Source organism: Notolepis coatsorum, assembly GCF_963971535.1.
Source record: "Notolepis coatsorum genome assembly, chromosome: 8".
Lineage (NCBI taxonomy): Eukaryota > Metazoa > Chordata > Actinopteri > Aulopiformes > Paralepididae > Notolepis > Notolepis coatsorum.
This window is the reverse complement of record NC_140172.1, coordinates 149,045,641-149,067,647: the sequence shown is the minus strand read 5'-3', so window position 1 is coordinate 149,067,647 and position 22,007 is coordinate 149,045,641. Positions and strand designations below refer to the sequence as shown.

General features: G+C 39.5%; 2 protein-coding genes across 2 annotated transcripts; one reads left to right on the top strand and one right to left on the bottom strand.

Moving 5' to 3' along the window:
- Positions 1-1,668: 1,668 nt before the first annotated feature.
- On the bottom strand, positions 1,669-9,447 carry LOC311233638 (high choriolytic enzyme 1-like; the record flags this gene model as incomplete). The annotated part of the gene is made up of 7 exons (XM_084320604.1): positions 1,669-1,795; positions 2,551-2,632; positions 3,133-3,311; positions 3,503-3,620; positions 8,341-8,493; positions 8,638-8,695; positions 9,367-9,447. The coding sequence occupies 7 exons, from the start codon at positions 9,445-9,447 to the stop codon at positions 1,669-1,671; spliced, it is 798 nt and encodes a 265-aa protein (XP_084176730.1).
- A 6,009-nt stretch (positions 9,448-15,456) lies between these two features.
- LOC311233889 (low choriolytic enzyme-like) lies at positions 15,457-20,439 on the top strand (the record flags this gene model as incomplete). The annotated part of the gene is made up of 7 exons (XM_084320960.1): positions 15,457-15,516; positions 16,207-16,255; positions 16,400-16,552; positions 18,298-18,415; positions 18,606-18,792; positions 19,376-19,449; positions 20,313-20,439. 7 exons carry the CDS (start codon positions 15,457-15,459, stop codon positions 20,437-20,439), a joined length of 768 nt encoding a protein of 255 aa, XP_084177086.1.
- Between the last annotated feature and the right edge of the window lie 1,568 nt (positions 20,440-22,007).

Sequence of the window (22,007 nt, the reverse complement as noted above, 5' to 3'; positions counted from 1 at the left end):
AATACATTGATACATGAATCTTTTATGTTTAACATATTAATCCTACCTGTTTACATTGCCTGGTCCTGACACAGGTAACGCACTTGTTATTGTTTACAAAGAAACTCTTAGAGTATTGCACAACCTTTCTTTATTTCAATTTTGTTCATAGCTTATAAAGCTTTCTTTAAAAGAAGGAGGATGTAATATTCATGCTTTGAATATATCATTTACCATATTATTCATGCTTTGAATATATCATTTACGACAGGCGCGCCAGGCGCACCTTCCTATTATGTATACCTGACAAGGGGTCCTGACAGTCAGTTGGCTGCCAGCCGTGGATGGAGTTACACTCATGCTTAACGGATACTTAACTTTGAATAAATATCTAAATGCAATCTCCTCGTCCTGAAGATTATTCTATATAAATCGAATACGACACTCACCTATAACTGTCTTTAATTAACTCAACAACACTAACTTAACATATTTAGATAATTCAGTTTGAAATCATAGTTCCTCTGAAAACTTAAAATGGAGTTATACAATTCCTCATCTGAGTGAGGTGTTCATTTGTAATTCAATAAAAAGTGAGAATTGGGTCAAGGATCTAAACACTTTTGCAAGGCACTGGGTGTGTCTTGAATTCATTCCAACACTCAAATACGTTTCCATTGTATTTTACAGACCTAAATGTAAACCAGTGTGTTGTTATTTCGCAACATTTGTGTGTTTTAAAGTGAACAAACGACAAAACAAGACTTGGATCAGTTTCTAGATGAAGGTTTATTGATGGTGGTCATTGTAGTGTAGTGAGAAACATGCCACACATTAAGAATCTAAACCTTCTGAACTGCCTCCGAATGTGTTGATCACCTGTGTGGAAACAAACATAGAAATTATAGATAAACCTTTAATGTTGAGACACAATTCTATGGAGGATATACAATTCAAATGTAAATGCCAGAAGACAAATATGAGAGTAATCATGCGATAATTAAATCGGAAATGAAAATAGGACATTTGAGATTAAAAAGAAAGAGAAACAAAATGGCCATTTGAACGTGGAAACTGACCACCCAAAATAAAATGTGAAAATATGTTAAGTGAAATCCGCCAAAATAAATTAAAAACTATTTTCTCATATTTCGACCCAATTTGGTTTGAAAATGTAATGTTGGCCTGATGGTGGCGATATAAATGTTTTTTTTTTTTTTTTTTTAACTTCATTTTTTAGCGTTTATCGCTTTTTCTGGTCAAGCATGACCGACAGAAACAGGTTGAATGGGATATAGATCAGGGGAAGACACTCTGAGAAAATCCGGCGAGTCCGGGAGTCGAACTCGTGTACCCCAGATCCGTGACGAGCACGGTTGTCCCCGACGCCGAAATAGCGCAGAGATACGCGGTGAGCTACGGGAGCTCCCCTGATAGAAATGTTTTTATGGGGTCACCAAAACCAATAGGGTTTTTCATTTAGGGGTTGTGAATGTGCTCAGAAAATCTAAAAAGATTTAAAGAAAATCTTTTCGTGTTCATACCAATGGATCTGCTGCAGTAGCGGATCCATAATCCCCCCTCATTCTAATAATATAAATTACACATGTTTTTTTTATTACAGTGTCTATATTCATGTGTGAAAAGTTGTTTACTTTAAGAAAATGCTCGGCTAGTTTCACTTACAGATTAGCACTGGTACAGCCTATTGATCCTGGTGATGTCGTTCTGGCTCATCCGAGTGGCCTTGCCGATCTCAACGTTCTGGTTGGGGATTGGCACCATGGTAGGCTGGTTGTTCTTAGAGAACGCATACCTGGAATCGCACAGAATACAACCGGCATTAATGGGGACAGGATACACTGATGTATCTGGTGTAGAAAAGCTATTAGGGATGTTGGGAATCAACTGTTCAACGGTTTTTGTGGGAGTCATGACAGAGGCTCTCCCTTAGTGTGTGTGTGGGGATGGCTGATTTAACCAATCAATTTGATGCACAACAGGTGCACAGCCACACCTGCTTCTGAGTCTAATTAGCTTGACGCATGGCAGGTGTGACTGCTTAAATCAAACCATCCCCACACCACAGTTTTGTTTCAAAGGAATTACGCCCAAGAAAAACTGTATGCCATGCTGCTTATACACAGTCTGTGTGTATATATATAATATATATATATATATATATACACACACAGTAGTACATACATACATACATACATACATACATACATACATACATACATACATACATACATACATACATACATACATACATACATACATACATACATACATACATACATACATACATACATTATGTATTTGGTGAATAAAGTGTTTCAGATTCAGATTTCTGATAGATGGATGGACATAATAAAGAATTGCATAACCATTATCATTATTATTATTATTATTATTATTATTATTATTATTATTATTATTATTATTATTATTATTATTATTATTATTATTATTATTATTATTATTATTATTATTATTATTATTATTATTATTATATAACTGAGTTAATGTACAGAGAGGACATTGCTGTGAGGAGGAGGGTGTTATGACCTGTGGTATTGCATGACAGAGTTGTAGTCATAGGGGGTTCCCTGGTTCAAGGTGTTGACCTTGTCGAAGTTGTGCTCTTGACCTGAAAGGGGAAATAATAGAAGAATATAGTAAATACTGTGCATGTGTGTGTGTGTGTGTGCGTGCGTGTGCGTGCGTGTGTGAGTGTAAAACAGATGGATTATTTACCACATGAAACATCTGAAGAAAAGTGGACAGATTCATGATTCATGTAACAAAAAAAAGTATGTATAATATATAATAATTATATAATAAATATATATTGAAATTAAACATTCATATAATAATTTTTAATAAATGTTTACCGTGTCTCTCTGTCTACTTATCTGTCTATCTGTCTGCCTTTGTGTATCTGTTTATGTGAGTGTGTATGAATGTCTGTAGTATATATTATATATGTATAGAATATATGAATGTGAGCCTGTCTGTCTGTCTGTCTGTCTGTCTGTCTGTCTGTCTGTCTGTCTGTCTGTCTGTCTGTCTGTCTGTCTGTCTGTCTGTCTCCCTTTCTCTCTCTCTCTGTCTGTGTTCCGAGGGGAGAATGAAGAGGCACGAGCTGACCTTTCTCGACGTTCTGCAGCAGGACACGGATGTGCTGGTCCCTGTCAGAGCGAGTCTGCTCGTGGTTGAAGCCCAGAGCGTGGAGGAGCTCATGCTGGACGGTGTTGTGGTAGATACAACCCTGGCGGCTCAGGGACACGGTCTGGGCATCACCTCTGCGACCGACGTAGGAGTAGCACCTACCGCCGCACAGACAGACAGGAAAAGGTTATTACAGTATATTTAAATAAAAAAATGCTGTATATTCTTTATCTCTATCAGGTAACAATGTGCTCAGCAGGTGTGGCACAATCAGGGTTTTATCATTCAGCAGTTAACCATCAACTTCCCAGTGGTAAGACTATTAGTATTAGTAAGTAATGGTCCTTACCCACTGAGGGACTGGATGCTCAGGTAGTCTCTCTGGTTGCTGCGCTTGAAAAAGCGAATGCAGGTGACGCTGGAAAAGGACTGGATGCCCTGCTCGATGACGGCCAGCTCCCTGGAGGCTGGAAACACATAGAGAAGATAAACAAGGTAAATGGACTGCATTTATAGAGCAGCTTTCATCCAAAGCAGGGACGTGCACAGGACTTTAGAGGGGCAGGTGCTCAAAGACTGAAAAGGGCACTATACCTGTGTGTCTTTTAACCAAGCAAGCGTAGCGCGCAAACCCGATTTTTAAGGGCCCTTTTCGGGCGGGGGGGCCCTTTTTATGCTTTTTGGGGGGTTTTGGTGATCAAATATTGAATATTGAACTATAATAATCAGTGCAGGAGCTCACTTATCCTTGAAAGACACTTTTATCACTGACTTAAAAGGCCATACATCTCCATAAATGTTCAGGGGGGAAGGAATAAGTGCTTACCCTACAGACCCCAAGAAGTGCTGTATATTCTGTATTGTTTAATATAAATGCCTTTTTTATTCCAATCCCGATTTGTATTTGAGATTCCCAAATCCCATCGGACTTGACTTCTTCATGTCCCTCAATGAGTGTAATACCAGCATTCAACTGTATGCGCCACAGCGGTTTCTATCATCATCATCATCATCATCACCACCCACGCTATGCATAAAATATATAGGTCCGTGGAGAGGCACGCTGAGGAGGCCGTGCAAACTGCAATGGAATATGGGGCATCTCTCTCTCTTTACCTAATATTTTGATTCTATCCTGACATTTTTCAGTTGGAAGGGCAGTCTATATGCGTAACGGTAAAAATAAAAAAATAAAATTATTTGTTTCCGTTTTTTTATTTCAAAAAGGGCACTTTTTTTATGAGGCTCAAAAAGGCAGGTGCTCAAGCACCCCTTGGGCTCTATGTGTGCACATGCCTGATCCAAAGTGCTTTACGACTTGTGCCTCACATTCACCCGTTCACTCACACATCGACGGCATCGACCATGCAAGGTGCCAACCTGCTCAGCAGTTAGGGGGTTAACACTTTGACATGGTGCCGGGAGGAGCCGGGATTGAACCAGCAACTCTCTGATTACCAGATGACCGCTCTACCCCCTGAGCCCCTGTGAAGAGGAGATAAGACCTCCTGAACCTGGGACCAGAGCCGTCCCTAGACTTTTGGGGGCCCTAGGCAAAGAAACATTTGAGGGACTCTTCCATTTGACCTTAAATCAGGTCTCCTGCAGTGATCTATAGCGGCCAGGACGGTCCTTCCTGTGACCATACTGTCAAGGTCCAAGGTGTGTCTGTATGTACTGTAAGGTGTTGCCTTTTTCTGCACCAATATCACCAAGACAAGTTGTTTATGTGTATAAAGTGTTCATGATACTGAAACGTCATCTTTAAGTAAGAAAATTATGAATCGAGAACCAGAGACAAGGACTTCTAATACGTGGATATGGTTATGAAGTGGATTCCTAGCTTAATTTCCCTACTACTCTGCGTTGTGATTTAAACCTTTTTACAAGCTCTTGGAATTGCCACTCTTGCCAAATGCAGATAACCACTGTTTTAACCTGGTTACTGCTTACCCAGAGAGAAAATACGGCGCGGCCGTTTGAAATGAAGCGAGATCTGAGCAGTTTGAAAAGAACCCGTTTTTAATGAAAATGGATTTCAATCAGATGTTACAAAAGAAATATGTGCAATGAACCTACGAGATGCATCCAATATGCCGGAGGATCGTAGAATTCAGACTAAATTCTCAAAAAAAAAGCTTGTCTATAAACATTCTCGCGTCTCAGCTTCGATCTGCTGCGTCGGTCTCTTCTCCTCGCTGGGTTCTAGTGGAGAAAAAGGGTGTGTGTAGAATGAGCTGTGTCCTTGTCTCGTTCGTGGGATTGTGTATGTTTTTCTGTCCCTCCGAGCACGGAGTTTTTGATCCAATTTAGGCTCCGCCTCTAATTCTACAGAAAGCGGGCGTTTTTCCAAACTCATACCGAGCTCCCTGATTGGAGAAACAATATCTCTGGCTGTCCATAGGCTAATCTACTACAGTGAATTTAGTAGTGGGCGTTCTTCCAACAGTTTCAAGATACCCTTACTGGGCAAAAGAGGGGGGGGGCCGAAGGCCAAAAGGGGAACTCTTTGACCTCATTTTCTTCTTCTAAATTCATGCTATATTATGTTATTATGTTATTTGATACTATCTTGTCTAGCACAGTCTCTGGAGCGTAACAGTAAGAAGCATTTTGTATGAAAGTATTCTGTACTTCTGTATGACAACTATTAAAGAACTTGAACTTGAACTTGATCTTACTCTATTTCTGCTGCCTTTTGTTTAACGAGATAGCAGGCACCACACCTGGTGTTTATTCTCTGTGCTTCCACAAAAGGCTTCCTGTGAGCTTGTGTCTGGCTCCTAAGGCCGTTTGTATATTCAACCTCACAGACCAGGGCCCTGTTTCATGTACGTGGTTCAACTAAGTCGATCAACATGTCCATTATCCAGCTTCAGTTAACCCGATGTTCAAAGCCGGGATTTTCCTGTTTCACAAAGGAGGATTCAGTCTCGTTAACTCAAGCCAGACTTGAGAGTCAGGCTCAAGTCAGGCTAGACAGCACGTATCGATGGCAGAGACCCTGATTCTCAACGGCATTGATTGATTAATTGATTTAAGACTTTATTGACAGATTGCAATAGGCTCAATCGCCTCGCCGACAAGTTAAATGCGTTATCTATAGGCTAATTCTAAGTCCCTCATTACCTCAATCAATCAGATTATATTTCTTTAAACTTGCCTGCTGGATTGAATAATCAAATGAGATCTTGCTAGCGAAAATTATTAGTTAACTGTTATACAGAATTACGATACGGCTCTCTTACCCATTGATTGATGTATAGTCAATCTTTTACTTATCTTCTCTGTGGTGTAACGGGTTCTTCTTTTGACTTTCACACGGACGACCGGGGTTCAAGGCCCTAGTCTTTTCCTTCTTTTTGCAATATAGGAATAATTCAATTTGGTGCACGTTGAGAGCTATATAAAGAATGACATCCTCAATGCATGTAGATTTATAATATTTTAACTTAAAACCAGGCTACTTTGGCGTATAATCATTAATATTATATTCAAAAAAATCATATTGGAAACACGGGGATTTGAACCCCGGTCGCTGAATTGGCAGGCATGAGCACTACCGCTGGGCCACTGGGCCAGATGGGATAAATTCATTGTTTATACATTAATGAACGAGAGACCCGTGTTTAGAATATCCGTTGTTTTGAATGAAGTTTATCTCTTTATCCTCATTCATTAATGTGACGTCAACGGCTCATTCAATTTCTCAAATCCGTCAAACAGCGCATCTCATCAGACATCTTAATCCCAGTTACAATTAAAATAACCACATCATGTGTACATCGCACGAGCGAGCGCCACCGTCGCCACGGTATATATAACGTGCATTATTTAGGACAAAGTGAATTTAATATCAGCATTTTGGGTCTATTTTACATTTCAAAAGCCCCCTCTGGAAGAATGGAGCACAAAAACGTAATTCAGAATGGTATAATGCAGATCGTAGACTGTGGGAATAGTTTCAGGAAACGGGCTGTCACTTCTTTGCGGGGGCGTGGCGATAGTTCAGGCTAACTTGAACTTGAACTCTGCTTTCGAGCAGGCTCAAACTTTTGGATATGTTGTCATGGTGATTTGGGAAATCCAGGTACATGAAATCGGAAAGTCAGGCTAACCCAGTTATCCAGCTAAAGTTATCCGGCTAACTCGGTTATCCCGGTACATGGAACGGGGCCCAGATGTCCCCTTTAGATGTTGTTTGATCTTAAAACTGTGAAACCACACAGTCGCTGATTTTATCACCTTCTTAAGAGATAAAACAGCGACTGTCTTCTGGTTGAATTAGCTTACTGCCTAGTTGCTTTGTCTGCATTTTCTAATCTTGTAGTGTGAGGAGAGGGGGAAAAGGGAAGAGGAGTGGGTGTAAATTACCTGTCCTATTTTCGCCATTCTGCGATCCATGGTGTGCAGTACAATAATACAGTTTGGTGGAAATCTACCACAGTTACTAACATATTATATCAATATATCAACTAAAATGCAACTGTGATATGTGGGGCTGTCTCTCATTTGTTTCATTGGGATAGATATCATCTTATAAGCCTATAAAATAGATTGTACACTGTTATGGCTGTATGCTTTAAAGGTGCATTCAGTAAGACTTTCGATAGTTTGGAATGTGGATTGAGACTTTAACCACATACAATTACATGGAATAAGCACATAATTTAACAGTAGAGTCTACTCTGTCCTTGTTGTTATTATTTATCATATATTTTAATGATAGAATTCTATTACACATTTTCAGAGAGGTTTTAATGTCAGTTCTCTGCTCATTTTGTGCCTGTCTATAATTATGCCAACTTTATGCTCATTTGTTGCCTATATTTTGTGTCTACATCACTGCTGTGAAGCACTTTGGGCTGCAATTCTTGTATGAAAGGTGCTATACAAATAAAGTTTATTATTATTATTATTATTATTATTATTATTATTATTATTATTATTATTATTATTATTATTATTATTATTATTATTATTATTATTATTATTATTATTATTATTATTATTATTATTATTATTATTATTATTATTATTATTATTATTATTATTGTCATTAGTGTCTGCGTATTCCTTCTCACAGCATCAAGTAACTTGATGATCACGTAGTCCACTATGTGAATGCAGGAACGTAAGATTTTACAGTCAGTTGCACCAAATAGAAATGCTAATAAAGACACTCACAGTAATGGTTAGCGATGACGTAGGGCACGTATACTTTGCCGTCAGAAGCCTTTCCCCACATGCAGCCACGGGAGGTGCAGGGGTCAGCGTTCCTCTCCTTCTCGTTGAGATAAGCGATGTCATCCACGATGTAGGGCTCATCCTCGGTACGCACTGGTGACAGGATGAGAATGAATGATCATTACATTTATATAGCGAGAAGGTCAATATCAAATAACATCAGCTGTTGTCTCAAATGCATCGGAAAATGTGTGCACTGTTTCCCCACATATTAAACAATACAAAATAATTTCTTACCAACATCCTTGTTGGCCTTCAACAGCAGCTCAGAGACACCTTGCTCCTCCTGTATGATCTATAGTGAGGGAATCCGATGATTTATTAGTGAGGAATTATGATGATAATAATAACACCTCTTCATTCATGCTTGGCAAAGTCTGGTGTGACAAAGTACTGCACATAGTGGAGTTGATATGAGTTGGTATGAGTCAAGCAGTGAGGAAATGACATAGAGTCGTAGACTATCCTCCATTCAGACAATGTGTGATGAAATTAGTTTGTACACAGTGTTGTTCAGGTGTCATGCAGCAAAATGGAGGCAGGATAAATGAAACAATGAAAGGTTAGTTATGCTAAAAACTAAAGACATAAATGCACATAGAATATTCACTATATAAACAAACCCACAGAGGTAAGTAGGTAGGCGTGGGAGGTTGGCTATGCCAGATTTGAAGGCGTACCTTCGTGGATCAATATAGCATGGATTTTTACATTACATCATCCACAATATATATAAAATGAAGACAATTTAAAAAAAAATACATTACTAATATTCTTTGTTCCTTGCAGCAGTATTGAAAAAGTAAAAAAAAAAACAGAACATTTTGAATGAAATAACACCATGACTATTATTATTATACTATATATCACATTGTAATTTATATTCGAAAACTAAAATAACACATCAAATACGGTCAAAACTACGAAAAATATCAGAGGATATTTTGGAAATATCATGTTTCTCACCTCTTCGTTTGCCCAAGCAGAGACAACAACCAGGGCCAGTAGACCCAAGATGAACTTCAAGATGAACTTCAAGCCAGCCATGTTAACAACGTACAGGTTTACAGTGTAGAAGACTGTGTGCTGTACCACAAGCTGGAGCCTCTTTTATGGTCCAATCTGTTCCCTAATATGGTTATGGTTACATCACTGATAACAGAGGTGCCTTGGCTAATCGCTGTGGCCTTGTGAATCTCACCGCTGGAGTCAGGGATGGGCACAGCGGTGGACTTGTTGTCCTTGGAGAAAGCCCACCTGAAGCCACAGAAATACATTGAAAGGAGGCAAAGACTGAGTGAAAGTACTGGAAGCAGGAAATGTTTGACTATAAATGATGATGAGAGGAACATTTTAAATGTTAAATTACAAGGAGAGAGTGAGTGAAATAGTTTTTTTATCGTCAGTGTGTCATTGTAGAAGCCATTCTGGAAGGATTTCCCTTCAGACATCAGGTCTGAGACTTGAATAGCATCTGATGGTTAATTAACATTTTTTTATATTCCCTAGAATGAAGAAAGATAGAGCCATGACATAATTGTTGATCATTCTCTGATCACACAAATAATTTAAGTTGGAGCAAAAGTGTAAATCGATGTCAGGCTATACAAATAGTATAAATATACAAACATTTACAAATGGTTTAAATAGTTTAAAACATATAACATGTTACGATTCAAGGTAGGAGTTGAGTTCCAATAGTAGAAGGTAATAAGGAGACGGAGATGTGGTTGCTCTTCTCAAAATGCGTGTTCTTTTTATTATCAGAATCACTAGAGCAAGATAAAGTTACAAACAAAAGAGACGCCAGGCGTCAACTGAGGGTACTTAAGGGAGAGAATTAAATAATATCAACAGCGACAAGAGGGTCCATTACTTGTCCTGTGGCCTAATTTATGCAAATGACATCTCGTCAGCTTGTGACTGCAACTTGTTCCTGTTTGCGGAAGACTCAGCCCTGCTGGTCTCTGACAAGAACAAGTTACAGGTTGAAAAAGCCCTCAGCTCGGAACTAGGCAAAATCTGCATATGGCTCGCCGACAACAAACTATCATTACACATGGGCAAAACAGAGTCCATTCTCTTCGGTTCAAATAACAAACTCAGCAAGACCGACGGCTTCTCGGTTACAGTGGGTGACAATATTATCACAAGGAAAGATGAAATTACCTACCTGGGTTCCATCCTAGAGGCTAATCTTTCCTGTGACAAAATGGCATCCAATGTAATAAAAAAAGTCAACCAACGAACGCGATTCTTGTACCGGATCTCCTCTCTGGTAAACAAGAATACCCTGAAGACTCTAGCAGGAGCACTCATTCAAGGGTACTACGACTATGCTTGCACCTCATGGTACCAAAGCACCTCAAAGGCACTAAAAAACTAATTACAAACATCTCAAAACAAGCTAGTCAGACTACTGCTTGACCTGACTCCTAGAACCCACCTCACCCCTGCCCACTTTGACAACCTAAGATGGCTTAGAGTAGACGACAGAGTACAGCAACTTGCAATGGGCCTGGTCTACAAGATACACTACGCGACCAAGGTACCCATGTACATGTCAAAATACTTCCCAAAGGTCAGTGAATACCACGATCACAACACCAGAGGGAGCTCCACAAATCATGTAAAACCCAGATTCGGCTCAAACAAGGGAACGCCCTACCTAAAGCTGTAAAGGAATGTGAATCACTACCCACTTTCAAAAACACTCTCAAAAAACACCTACGTGAGACTGCAATTCGAAACTGGCCCCTACAAATGTCCTAACCTAGTTGTACAGTAAATGACCAAGTAAGGCTTTGTCAGTATTCCAATGTACAGTGTAAAATGTGTGTGTGTCCCCTACCCAATAATAATAATAATAATAATAATAATAATAATAATAATAATAATAATAATAATAATAATAATAATAATAATAATAATAATAATAATAATAATAATAATAATAATAATAATAATAATAATAATAATAATAATAATAATAATAATAATAATAATAATAATAATAATAATAATAATAATAATAATAATAATAATAATAATAATAATAATAATAATAATAATAATAATAATAATAATAATAATAATAATAATAATAATAATAATAATAATAATAATAATAATAATAATAATAACTTTATTTGTATAGCACTTTTCATACAGAGGTTGCAGTTCAAAGTACTTCAATATAATATAACTGATAGGGCATACAGACTCTCATCTGCACCTTGATTACACTGCCTACTTGCTCTTATGTGTACATTCATAGTTAATTATATTGTTTACACTGCCTATTTTTTACTTTATACTGTACTATAATTTTATTGCCCATTATAAATGAAAATATCATATCATTGCCTGTATTATTTCTTCTACTATTACCATGCCCATACCTGTACCTCCCCTCCCCATGCAGCTATGATGCCTGAATTTCCCCAAGGGGATCAATAAAGGAATATTTTATAATGCTTGCGTGTTCCTTTAAAGGCAAAATATGAAAAGGCAAGCAAAAAGGCAAATCCTCAATTAAAAGTACTAGAACCACTATATACCACTATAACACCACAACTATACCTGGTAAAAAAAAACACAATTTAAATGTCAAGGGTTAAACATTAAACATTTATAATGCTTGTTTCTTTGTAAACCTGCAGGAGACACGTTAAACACTTTTTAACACTACACCATATTTGTATCTATTTCTTATAAAAAGTTTGCACTACATACAGACCCTCATCTGCATCATTTCACACGTGAAATATTCTTATCAGCTCAGGCGCTGTGCCACATCTGACGTGACCCTGACGTAATGGGGGGGGGGGGGGGGGGGGTTATTCAGGTGACCTTACTTCACTGTCATTATTATTATTATTATTATTATTATTATTATTATTGTGTTATGTTGCATGAATGAGAAATACGCATATAGAAATCTATATGAAATAGATAAGTGGAAATTACTTAATTTTTTTCATTACTTTTCTACTGTACTATAATTGTATTACCTGTATTATGTCTTCTACTATTACCATGTATACCTGTACACCCCCCCCCCCCCTCCCCATGCTGCTATGATGCCTGAATTTTCCCAAGGGGATCAATAAAGGAATATATTATCTTATCTTACAAATAAATAGTTAAAACTAATAGCATTAAAACGGTTTGTAATTAATTATGAGCTATGGCAGGATTTCACCTGAAACTATATACAATTTGCATGATTGATCAAAATCTATAACTTTGAACTTACAGGAGTTCACCTGTAAAGAGAGGGAAACAAAGACACCAATTTACAGTGAGTTTTCTTGCCAATACTGTACATAAATAAGGATAGGAAATGAATAACTGAGAAACAGGGCTAGAAGCCCAAGAGTGCACCTCAATGCAGACCAGCAATATGTCAACCAGCTAATTTCAAGTTTCAAGTTTTGTTTTATTTGTCACATATAAAGTATTTGTAGGCCTACATTACAGTGAAATACTAAAAATGTTCTCCCATCCCAATTCCACTGTGCCAATTCTCCTCTCCCCTGTCTTGAACATTGCTCACATATGCCCCCCACTGGCCGGTTGTAGGGAGGATAGAAGCCTTGCATCACGTGTCCCCTCCGATACACGAGGAGGCAGCCTGTCACATCTTTTCACCTGCCAGCGCGGACTCTCATTGGCGAGGTGTAACGTGTGGGAGGCTCACACTACCCCCGCCATTTCCTGTCTCTGCTGTGCAGGCGTCCCCAACCGACCTGTAGGAGTCGCTGTCCACAACGTCCAGATTACCACCCATCGACTTCCACCCGCTAACTCTGCCAATGAGTTAGTATGACGGCTGGCCCAAGCCGGAGGCAACGCAGACAGCCGGAGTCGAACCCGGTGTCTCTTGCGTTGGTGACGAGCGCAATGTCCACTGCGCCACCCAGCCGTCATTACAGTGAAATACTTGGTTCTGTATGAGCCCCCTGAGAAACTGCTTCATACAGTAAAAAAGTTAAAAGTCCAAACACTATACAAAATATACAATATACAATATACAAACTAAAGTACAACCTAAAGTACAAAATGAAAGGGCGGCTGAGTGGCGCAGTGGGCAAGGCACTCGCCACTAACGCAGGAGATGCTGGTATCGAGGCCAGCTCTCGGCGTTGCTACCGGCCAGGTTGTCATACTAACACAATTGGCAAGTGTTAGAGGGTGGGAAAGCCGGTGGGTGGGGATTGGACATTGTGGACAGCGACTCTTACAGGTCGGTTGGGTGACGCCTGTACAGCAGAAACAGGAAGTATCGGGGGCAGCGTGAGCCTCCCACGTGTTACTCCTCGACACTGAGAGTTCGAGCTGTACAGGTGAAAAGATGCGACAGGCTGCCTCCTCGTGTACCGGAGGGGACACGTGATGCAAGGCTTCTATCCTCACTACAGCCGACCAGTGGGAGGCATAGTCTAGCAACGTTCAAGACAGGGGAGGGTAGAATTGGAATCACAAAATTGGGATGGGAGAAAAATAGAAAAATAAGGAGAAAAAGTGGATCAAAAATAAAAAAAAGTACAAAATGCAAACAATGAGGTACAAAATGTAAACTTTTTTAAAATGCTAAAATGCTAAATTGAGGTATGGATGTATAGTGGTTCTAGTATACTTTGAATTGAGGATTTGCCTTTTTGCTTGCCTTTTCATATTTTGCCTTTAAAGGAACACGCCAGCATTATAAGGTATTCCTTTATTGATCCCCTTGGGGAAATTCAGGCATCATAGCATGGGAGAGGGGGGAAGGGGAGGTACAGTACAGTAGAAAGTAAAATTAAACAATATAATTAAGTATGAATGTAATGTACACATATGAGCAAGTAAGCAGTGTAATCAAGGTGCAGATGAGGGTCTGTATGCCCTATCAGTTATATCAAGCATTACAATAAAAGGAGCGGCTGGGTAGCGCAGTGGAGAATGCACTCGCCTACCACCGCAGAGACGCTGGGATCGAATCCAGCTGTCAGCGGTACCTCCGGCTTGGTCAGTCGTCCCTACTAACACAATTGGCAGTGTTAGCGGGTGGGAAGCCGGCGGGGTATGTGTCCTGGTCGTTGTAAACTTCCTACTGCGGTCGCTCGGGGCGCCTGTTTAGCAGGGAGGGGACCGGGGGGAAATAGCGTGAACCTCCGCACGCGTTACATTCCCCCGGTGAGAGTCCTCGCTGTCAGGTGAAAAGAAGCGGCTGGCGACTCCACATGTATCGGAGGAGGCATGTGGTAGTCTCTCCCTCCCTAGGCCGACAGTGGGGCAATGTGGGAACCAGGAAGTTATGCCAAGGGAATTGGCATGACGACTAAATAGGGATGGGAGAAAAATACAGAAAAAAGTGAGAACAAAAAATAGATAAAGAAAAAAGAAGCATTACAATAAATATGGTTACAATAATAGACAATAGAATCTAAATACTATGAGTAAGTAAGTATACAGTACATGTGCAGTATACATATATGTATGGCGTGACGTCATACGTTATACATTTTAAACTATTTAAACCATTTGTAAATGTTTGTATATTTATACTATTAATGATCAACAATTATGTCATGGCTCTATCTTTCTTCATTCTAGGGAATATAACAAACCGTTAATTAACCATCAGTTACTATTCAAGTCTCAGACCTGATGTCTGAAGGGCAAACCTTCCAGAATGGCTTCTACAATGACACACTGACGATAAACATCTATTTCACTCACTCTCTCCTATAATTTTTTATTTAAAATGTTCCCCTCATCATCATTTATAGTCAAACATTTCCTGCTTCCAGTACTTTCACTCAGTCTTTGCCTCCTTTCAATGTATTTCTGTGGCTTCAGGTGGGCTTTCTCCAAGGACAACAAGTCCACCGCTGTGCCCATCCCTGACTCCAGCGGTGAGATTCACAAGGCCACAGCGATTAGCCAAGGCACCTCTGTTATCAGTGATGTAACCATAACCATATTAGGGAACAGATTGGACCATAAAAGAGGCTCCAGCTTGTGGTACAGCACACAGTCTTCTACACTGTAAACCTGTACGTTGTTAACATGGCTGGCTTGAAGTTCATCTTGGGTCTACTGGCCCTGGTTGTTGTCTCTGCTTGGGCAAACGAAGAGGTGAGAAAAGTGATATTTCCAAAATATCCTCTGATATTTTTCTTAGTTTTGACCGTATTTGATGTGTTATTTTAGTTTTCGAATATAAATTACAATGTGATATATAGTATAATAATAATAGTCATGGTGTTATTTCATTCAAAATGTTCTGTTTTTTTTTTACTTTTTCAATACTGCTGCAAGGAACAAAGAATATTAGTAATGTATTTTCTTTAAAATTGTCTTTATTTTATATATTAATATTGTGGATGATGTAATGTAAAAATCCATGCTATATTGATCCACGAAGGTATACCTTCAAATCCGGTATAGCCAACCTCCCACGCCTACCTACTTACCTGTGTGGGTTTGTTTATGTAGTGAATATTCTATGTGCATTTATATCTTTAGTTTTTAGCATAACTAACCTTTCATTGTTTCTTATCCTGCCTCCATTTTGCTGCATGACACCTGAACAACACTGTGTACAAACTAATTTCATCACACATTGTCTGAATGGAGGATAGTCTACGACTCTATGTCATTTCCTCACTGCTTGACTCATACCAACTCATATCAACTCCACTATGTGCAGTACTTTGTCACACCAGACTTTGCCAAGCATGAATGAAGAGGTGTTATTATTATCATCATAATTCCTCACTAATAAATCATCGGATTCCCTCACTATAGATCATACAGGAGGAGCAAGGTGTCTCTGAGCTGCTGTTGAAGGCCAACAAGGATGTTGGTAAGAAATTATTTTGTATTGTTTAATATGTGGGGAAACAGTGCACACATTTTCCGATGCATTTGAGACAACAGCTGATGTTATTTGATATTGACCTTCTCGCTATATAAATGTAATGATCATTCATTCTCATCCTGTCACCAGTGCGTACCGAGGATGAGCCCTACATCGTGGATGACATCGCTTATCTCAACGAGAAGGAGAGGAACGCTGACCCCTGCACCTCCCGTGGCTGCATGTGGGGAAAGGCTTCTGACGGCAAAGTATACGTGCCCTACGTCATCGCTAACCATTACTGTGAGTGTCTTTATTAGCATTTCTATTTGGTGCAACTGACTGTAAAATCTTACGTTCCTGCATTCACATAGTGGACTACGTGATCATGAAGTTACTTGTTGCTGTGAGAAGGAATACGCAGAAAATAATAATAATAATAAAAATAATAAACTTTATTTGTATAGCACCTTTCATACAAGAATTGCAGCCCAAAGTGCTTCACAGCAGTGATGTAAACACAAAATATAGGCATAAAATGAGCATAAAGTTGGCATAATTATAGACAGGCACAAAATGAGCAGAGAACTGACATTAAAACCTCTCTGAAAATGTGTAATAGAATTTCTATCATTAAAATACATGATAAATAATAACAACAAGGACAGAGTAGACTCTACTGTTAAATTATGTGCTTATTCCATGTAATTGTATGTGGTTAAAGTCTCAATCCTCATTCCAAACTATCGAAAGTCTTACTGAATGCACCTTTAAAGCATACAGCCATAACAGTCTTGATAGTCTTGGTGATATTGGTGCAGAAAAAGGCAACACCTTACAGTACATACAGACAAACCTTGGACCTTGACAGTATGGTCACAGGAAGGACCGTCCTGGCCGCTATAGATCACTGCAGGAGACCTGATTTAAGGTCAAATGGAAGGGTCCCTCAAATGTTTCTTTGCCTAGGGCCCCCAAAAGTCTAGGGACGGCTCTGGTCCCAGGTTCAGGAGGTCTTATCTCCTCTTCACAGTGGCTCAGGGGGTAGAGCGGTCATCTGGTAATCAGAGAGTTGCTGGTTCAATCCCGGCTCCTCCCGGCACCATGTCAAAGTGTTAACCCCCTAACTGCTGAGCAGGTTGGCACCTTGCATGGTCGATGCCGTCGATGTGTGAGTGAACGGGTGAATGTGAGGCACAAGTCGTAAAGCACTTTGGATCAGGCATGTGCACACATAGAGCCCAAGGGGTGCTTGAGCACCTGCCTTTTTGAGCCTCATAAAAAAAGTGCCCTTTTTGAAATAAAGAAATGGAAAAAAATAATAATTTTTTTTTATTTTTACCGTTACGCATATAGACTGCTCTTCCAACTGAAAAATGTCAGGATAGAATCAAAATATTAGGTAAAGAGAGAGAGATGCTCCATATTCCATTGCAGTTTGCACGGCCTCCTCAGCGTGCCTCTCCACGGACCTATATATTTTATGCATAGCGTGGGTGGTGATGATGATGATGATGATAGAAACCGCTGTGGCGCATACAGTTGAATGCTGGTATTACACTCATTGAGGGACACGAAGAAGTCAAGTCCGATGGGGTTTGGGAATCTCAAATACAAATCGGGATTGGAATAAAAAAGGCATTTATATTAAACAATACAGAATATACAGCACTTCTTGGGGTCTGTAGGGTAAGCACTTATTCCCTCCCCCCTGAACATTTATGGAGATGTATGGCCTTTTAAGTCAGTGATAAAAGTGTCTTTCAAGGATAAGTGAGCTCCTGCACTGATTATTATAGTTCAATATTCAATATTTGATCACAAAAACCCCCCAAAAAACATAAAAAGGGGGCCCCCCCGCCCGAAAAGGGCCCTTAAAAATCGGGTTTGCACGCTACGCTCGCTCGGTTAAAAGACACACAGGTATAGGGCCCTTTTCAGCCTTTGAGCACCTGCCCCTCTAAAGTCCTGTGCACGTCCCTGCTTTGGATGAAAGCTGCTCTAAATGCAGTCCATTTACCTTGTTTATCTTCTCTATGTGTTTCCAGCCTCCAGGGAGCTGGCCGTCATCGAGCAGGGCCTCCAGTCCTTTTCCAGCGTCTCCTGCATTCGCTTTTTTAAGCGCAGCAACCAGAGAGACTACCTGAGCATCCAGTCCCTCCGTGGGTAAGGACCATTACTTACTAATACTAATAGTCTTACCACTGGGAAGTTGATGGTTAACTGCTGAATGATAAAACCCTGATTGTGCCACACCTGCTGAGCACATTGTTACCTGATAGAGATAAAGAATATACAGCATTTTTTATTTAAATATACTGTAATAACCTTTTCCTGTCTGTCTGTGCGGCGGTAGGTGCTACTCCTACGTCGGTCGCACAGGTGATGCCCAGACCGTGTCCCTGAGCCGCCAGGGTTGTATCTACCACAACACCGTCCAGCATGAGCTCCTCCACGCTCTGGGCTTCAACCACGAGCAGACTCGCTCTGACAGGGACCAGCACATCCGTGTCCTGCTGCAGAACGTCGAGAAAGGTCAGCTCGTGCCTCTTCATTCTCCCCTCGGAACACAGACAGAGAGAGAGAGAAAGGGAGACAGACAGACAGACAGACAGACAGACAGACAGACAGACAGACAGACAGACAGACAGACAGACAGACAGACAGACAGACAGACAGACAGACAGACAGACAGACAGACAGACAGACAGACAGACAGGCTCACATTCATATATTCTATACATATATAATATATACTACAGACATTCATACACACTCACATAAACAGATACACAAAGGCAGACAGATAGACAGATAAGTAGACAGAGAGACACGGTAAACATTTATAAAAAATTATTATATGAATGTTTAATTTCTATATATATTTATTATATAATTATTATATATTATACATACTTTTTTTGTTACATGAATCATGAATCTGTCCACTTTTCTTTAGATGTTTCATGTGGTAAATAATCCATCTGTTTTACACTCACACACACACACACACACACACACACACACACACACACACACACACACACACACACACACACACACACACACACACACATGCACAGTATTTACTATATTCTTCTATTATTTCCCCTTTCAGGCCAAGAGCACAACTTCGACAAGGTCAACACCTTAAACCAGGGAACCCCCTATGACTACAACTCTGTCATGCAATACCACAGGTCATAACACCCTCCTCCTCACAGCAATGTCCTCTCTGTACATTAACTCAGTTATATAATAATAATAATAATAATAATAATAATAATAATAATAATAATAATAATAATAATAATAATAATAATAATAATAATAATAATAATAATAATAATAATGGTTATGCAATTCTTTATTATGTCCATCCAGTTTTACATCTATCAGAAATCTGAATCTGAAACACTTTATTCACCAAATACATAATGTATGTATGTATGTATGTATGTATGTATGTATGTATGTATGTATGTGTGTATGTATGTATGTATGTATGTATGTATGTATGTATGTATGTATGTATGTATGTATGTATGTATGTATGTATGTATGTATGTATGTATGTATGTATGTATGTATGTATGTATGTGTATGTATGTATGTATGCATGTATGTATGTACTACTGTGTGTGTATATATATGTAAATGTATGTGTGTGTGTGTGTGTGTGTGTGTGTGTATATATATGTATATATATATATATATGTATACACACAGACTCTGTGTATAAGCAGCATGGCATACAGTTTTTCTTGGGCGTAATTCCTTTGAAACAAAACTGTGGTGTGGGGATGGTTTGATTTAAGCAGTCACACCTGCCATGCGTCAAGCTAATTAGACTCAGAAGCAGGTGTGGCTGTGCACCTGTTGTGCATCAAATTGATTGGTTAAATCAGCCATCCCCACACACACACTAAGGGAGAGCCTCTGTCATGACTCCCACAAAAACCGTTGAACCATTGATTCCCAACATCCCTAATAGCTTTTCTACACCAGATACATCAGTGTATCCTGTCCCCATTAATGCCGGTTGTATTCTGTGCGATTCCAGGTATGCGTTCTCTAAGAACAACCAGCCTACCATGGTGCCAATCCCCAACCAGAACGTTGAGATCGGCAAGGCCACTCGGATGAGCCAGAACGACATCACCAGGATCAATAGGCTGTACCAGTGCTAATCTGTAAGTGAAACTAGCCCAGCATTTTCTTAAAGTAAACCAACAACTTTTCACACATGAATATAGACACTGTAATAAAAAAAACATGTGTAATTTATATTATTAGAATGAGGGGGGATTATGGATCCGCTACTGCAGCAGATCCTGGGTATGAACACGATAACTTGAAGAGACTTTCTTTAAATCGTTTTAGATTTTCTAAACACCTAAATGAAAAAACCCTATTGGTTTTGGTGACCCCATAACCTTTTATCCATCCCCACCATCAGGCCAACATTCAATTTTCAAACCAAATTGTAGGTAGTAATATGAGAAAATAGTTTTTAATTTATTTTGGGGGATTTCATATTTTCACATTTTATTTTAGGTGTTCAGTTTCCACGTTCAAATGGCAATTTGTTTTCTTTATCTTTTTTATCTCAATGTCCTATTTTCATTTCCGATTTTATTATGGCATGATTACTCTCATATTTGTCTTCTGGCATTTACATTTGAATTGTATATCCTCTATAGAATTGTGCCTCAACATTAAAGGTTTATCTATAATTTCTATGTTTGTTTCCACACAGGTGATCAACACATTCGGAGGCAGTTCAGAAGGTTTAGATTCTTAATGTGTGGCATGTTTCTCACTACACTACAAAGACCACCATCAATAAACCTTCATCTAGAAACTGATCCAAGTCTTGTTTTGTCGTTTGTTCACTTTAAAACATTACGACCCCTGAGGTCTAAGGGTAAAGGGCTATAACATAAACATTGGTGGATGGAAAAGGATGAGCATGCAGGTTTGTAAACAAAATGATATTTATTGATATAAAAAGGAAGCACAGGTTACTCAAGGGTGAGCCAAGGCCAACCCAACAAACAAACACCACTATTCTCCAACATAAACCAACCTAATCTATGGTAAAAAGAAATTACATTCCCTATACCCTTACCTAACAAAAACAGGAGAAAACAATATCCAAATGAAATGGCAGCACCCCATCCGTGCTTCCTGAAAAGTGAGAAAATAACACATTAGGGATACATACAGGACGCGTGAATACTTTCGGCAGCCCACTTGTCCTTCCACATTGCTCTGATTGGCCGTGCGCGCGCATGAGCCGCGACGGGCTCCTCAGCCAGGCAGGAATACTATGCTCTGCTTAACCCAATTTATACAAATGGAAGTATTGATTACGCCGTAATGAATCATTAAAGAAATATACCGTTAACTGGAATATGTTGTTTCTTTACACATATGTTGGATTATGTAATTGGTTTGTCATGACAAACCAATAAAAAAAACGCGCGACTCGGGCATCGCTGAGCTCATCAACGAGTCCGACCCTCCGTGCTCTCTCTCCCGCCACCAGCGCAGCCTCGCAGACCGCCGTCGGCTCCAGTAGCTCCGGCAGCAGAGAGGATGGCTGCAGCCAAGACCGTGAGCGGCATCGCTGAGCTCATCATGGTGTCCGCTGGACGAAGCCAGAGACGGTCTTATTATGGGGCTTATGCAGAGAAGCAGTAACACAATAAGACCTGACTCTAATCTGGATCACAATTACACATTATGATTTCAC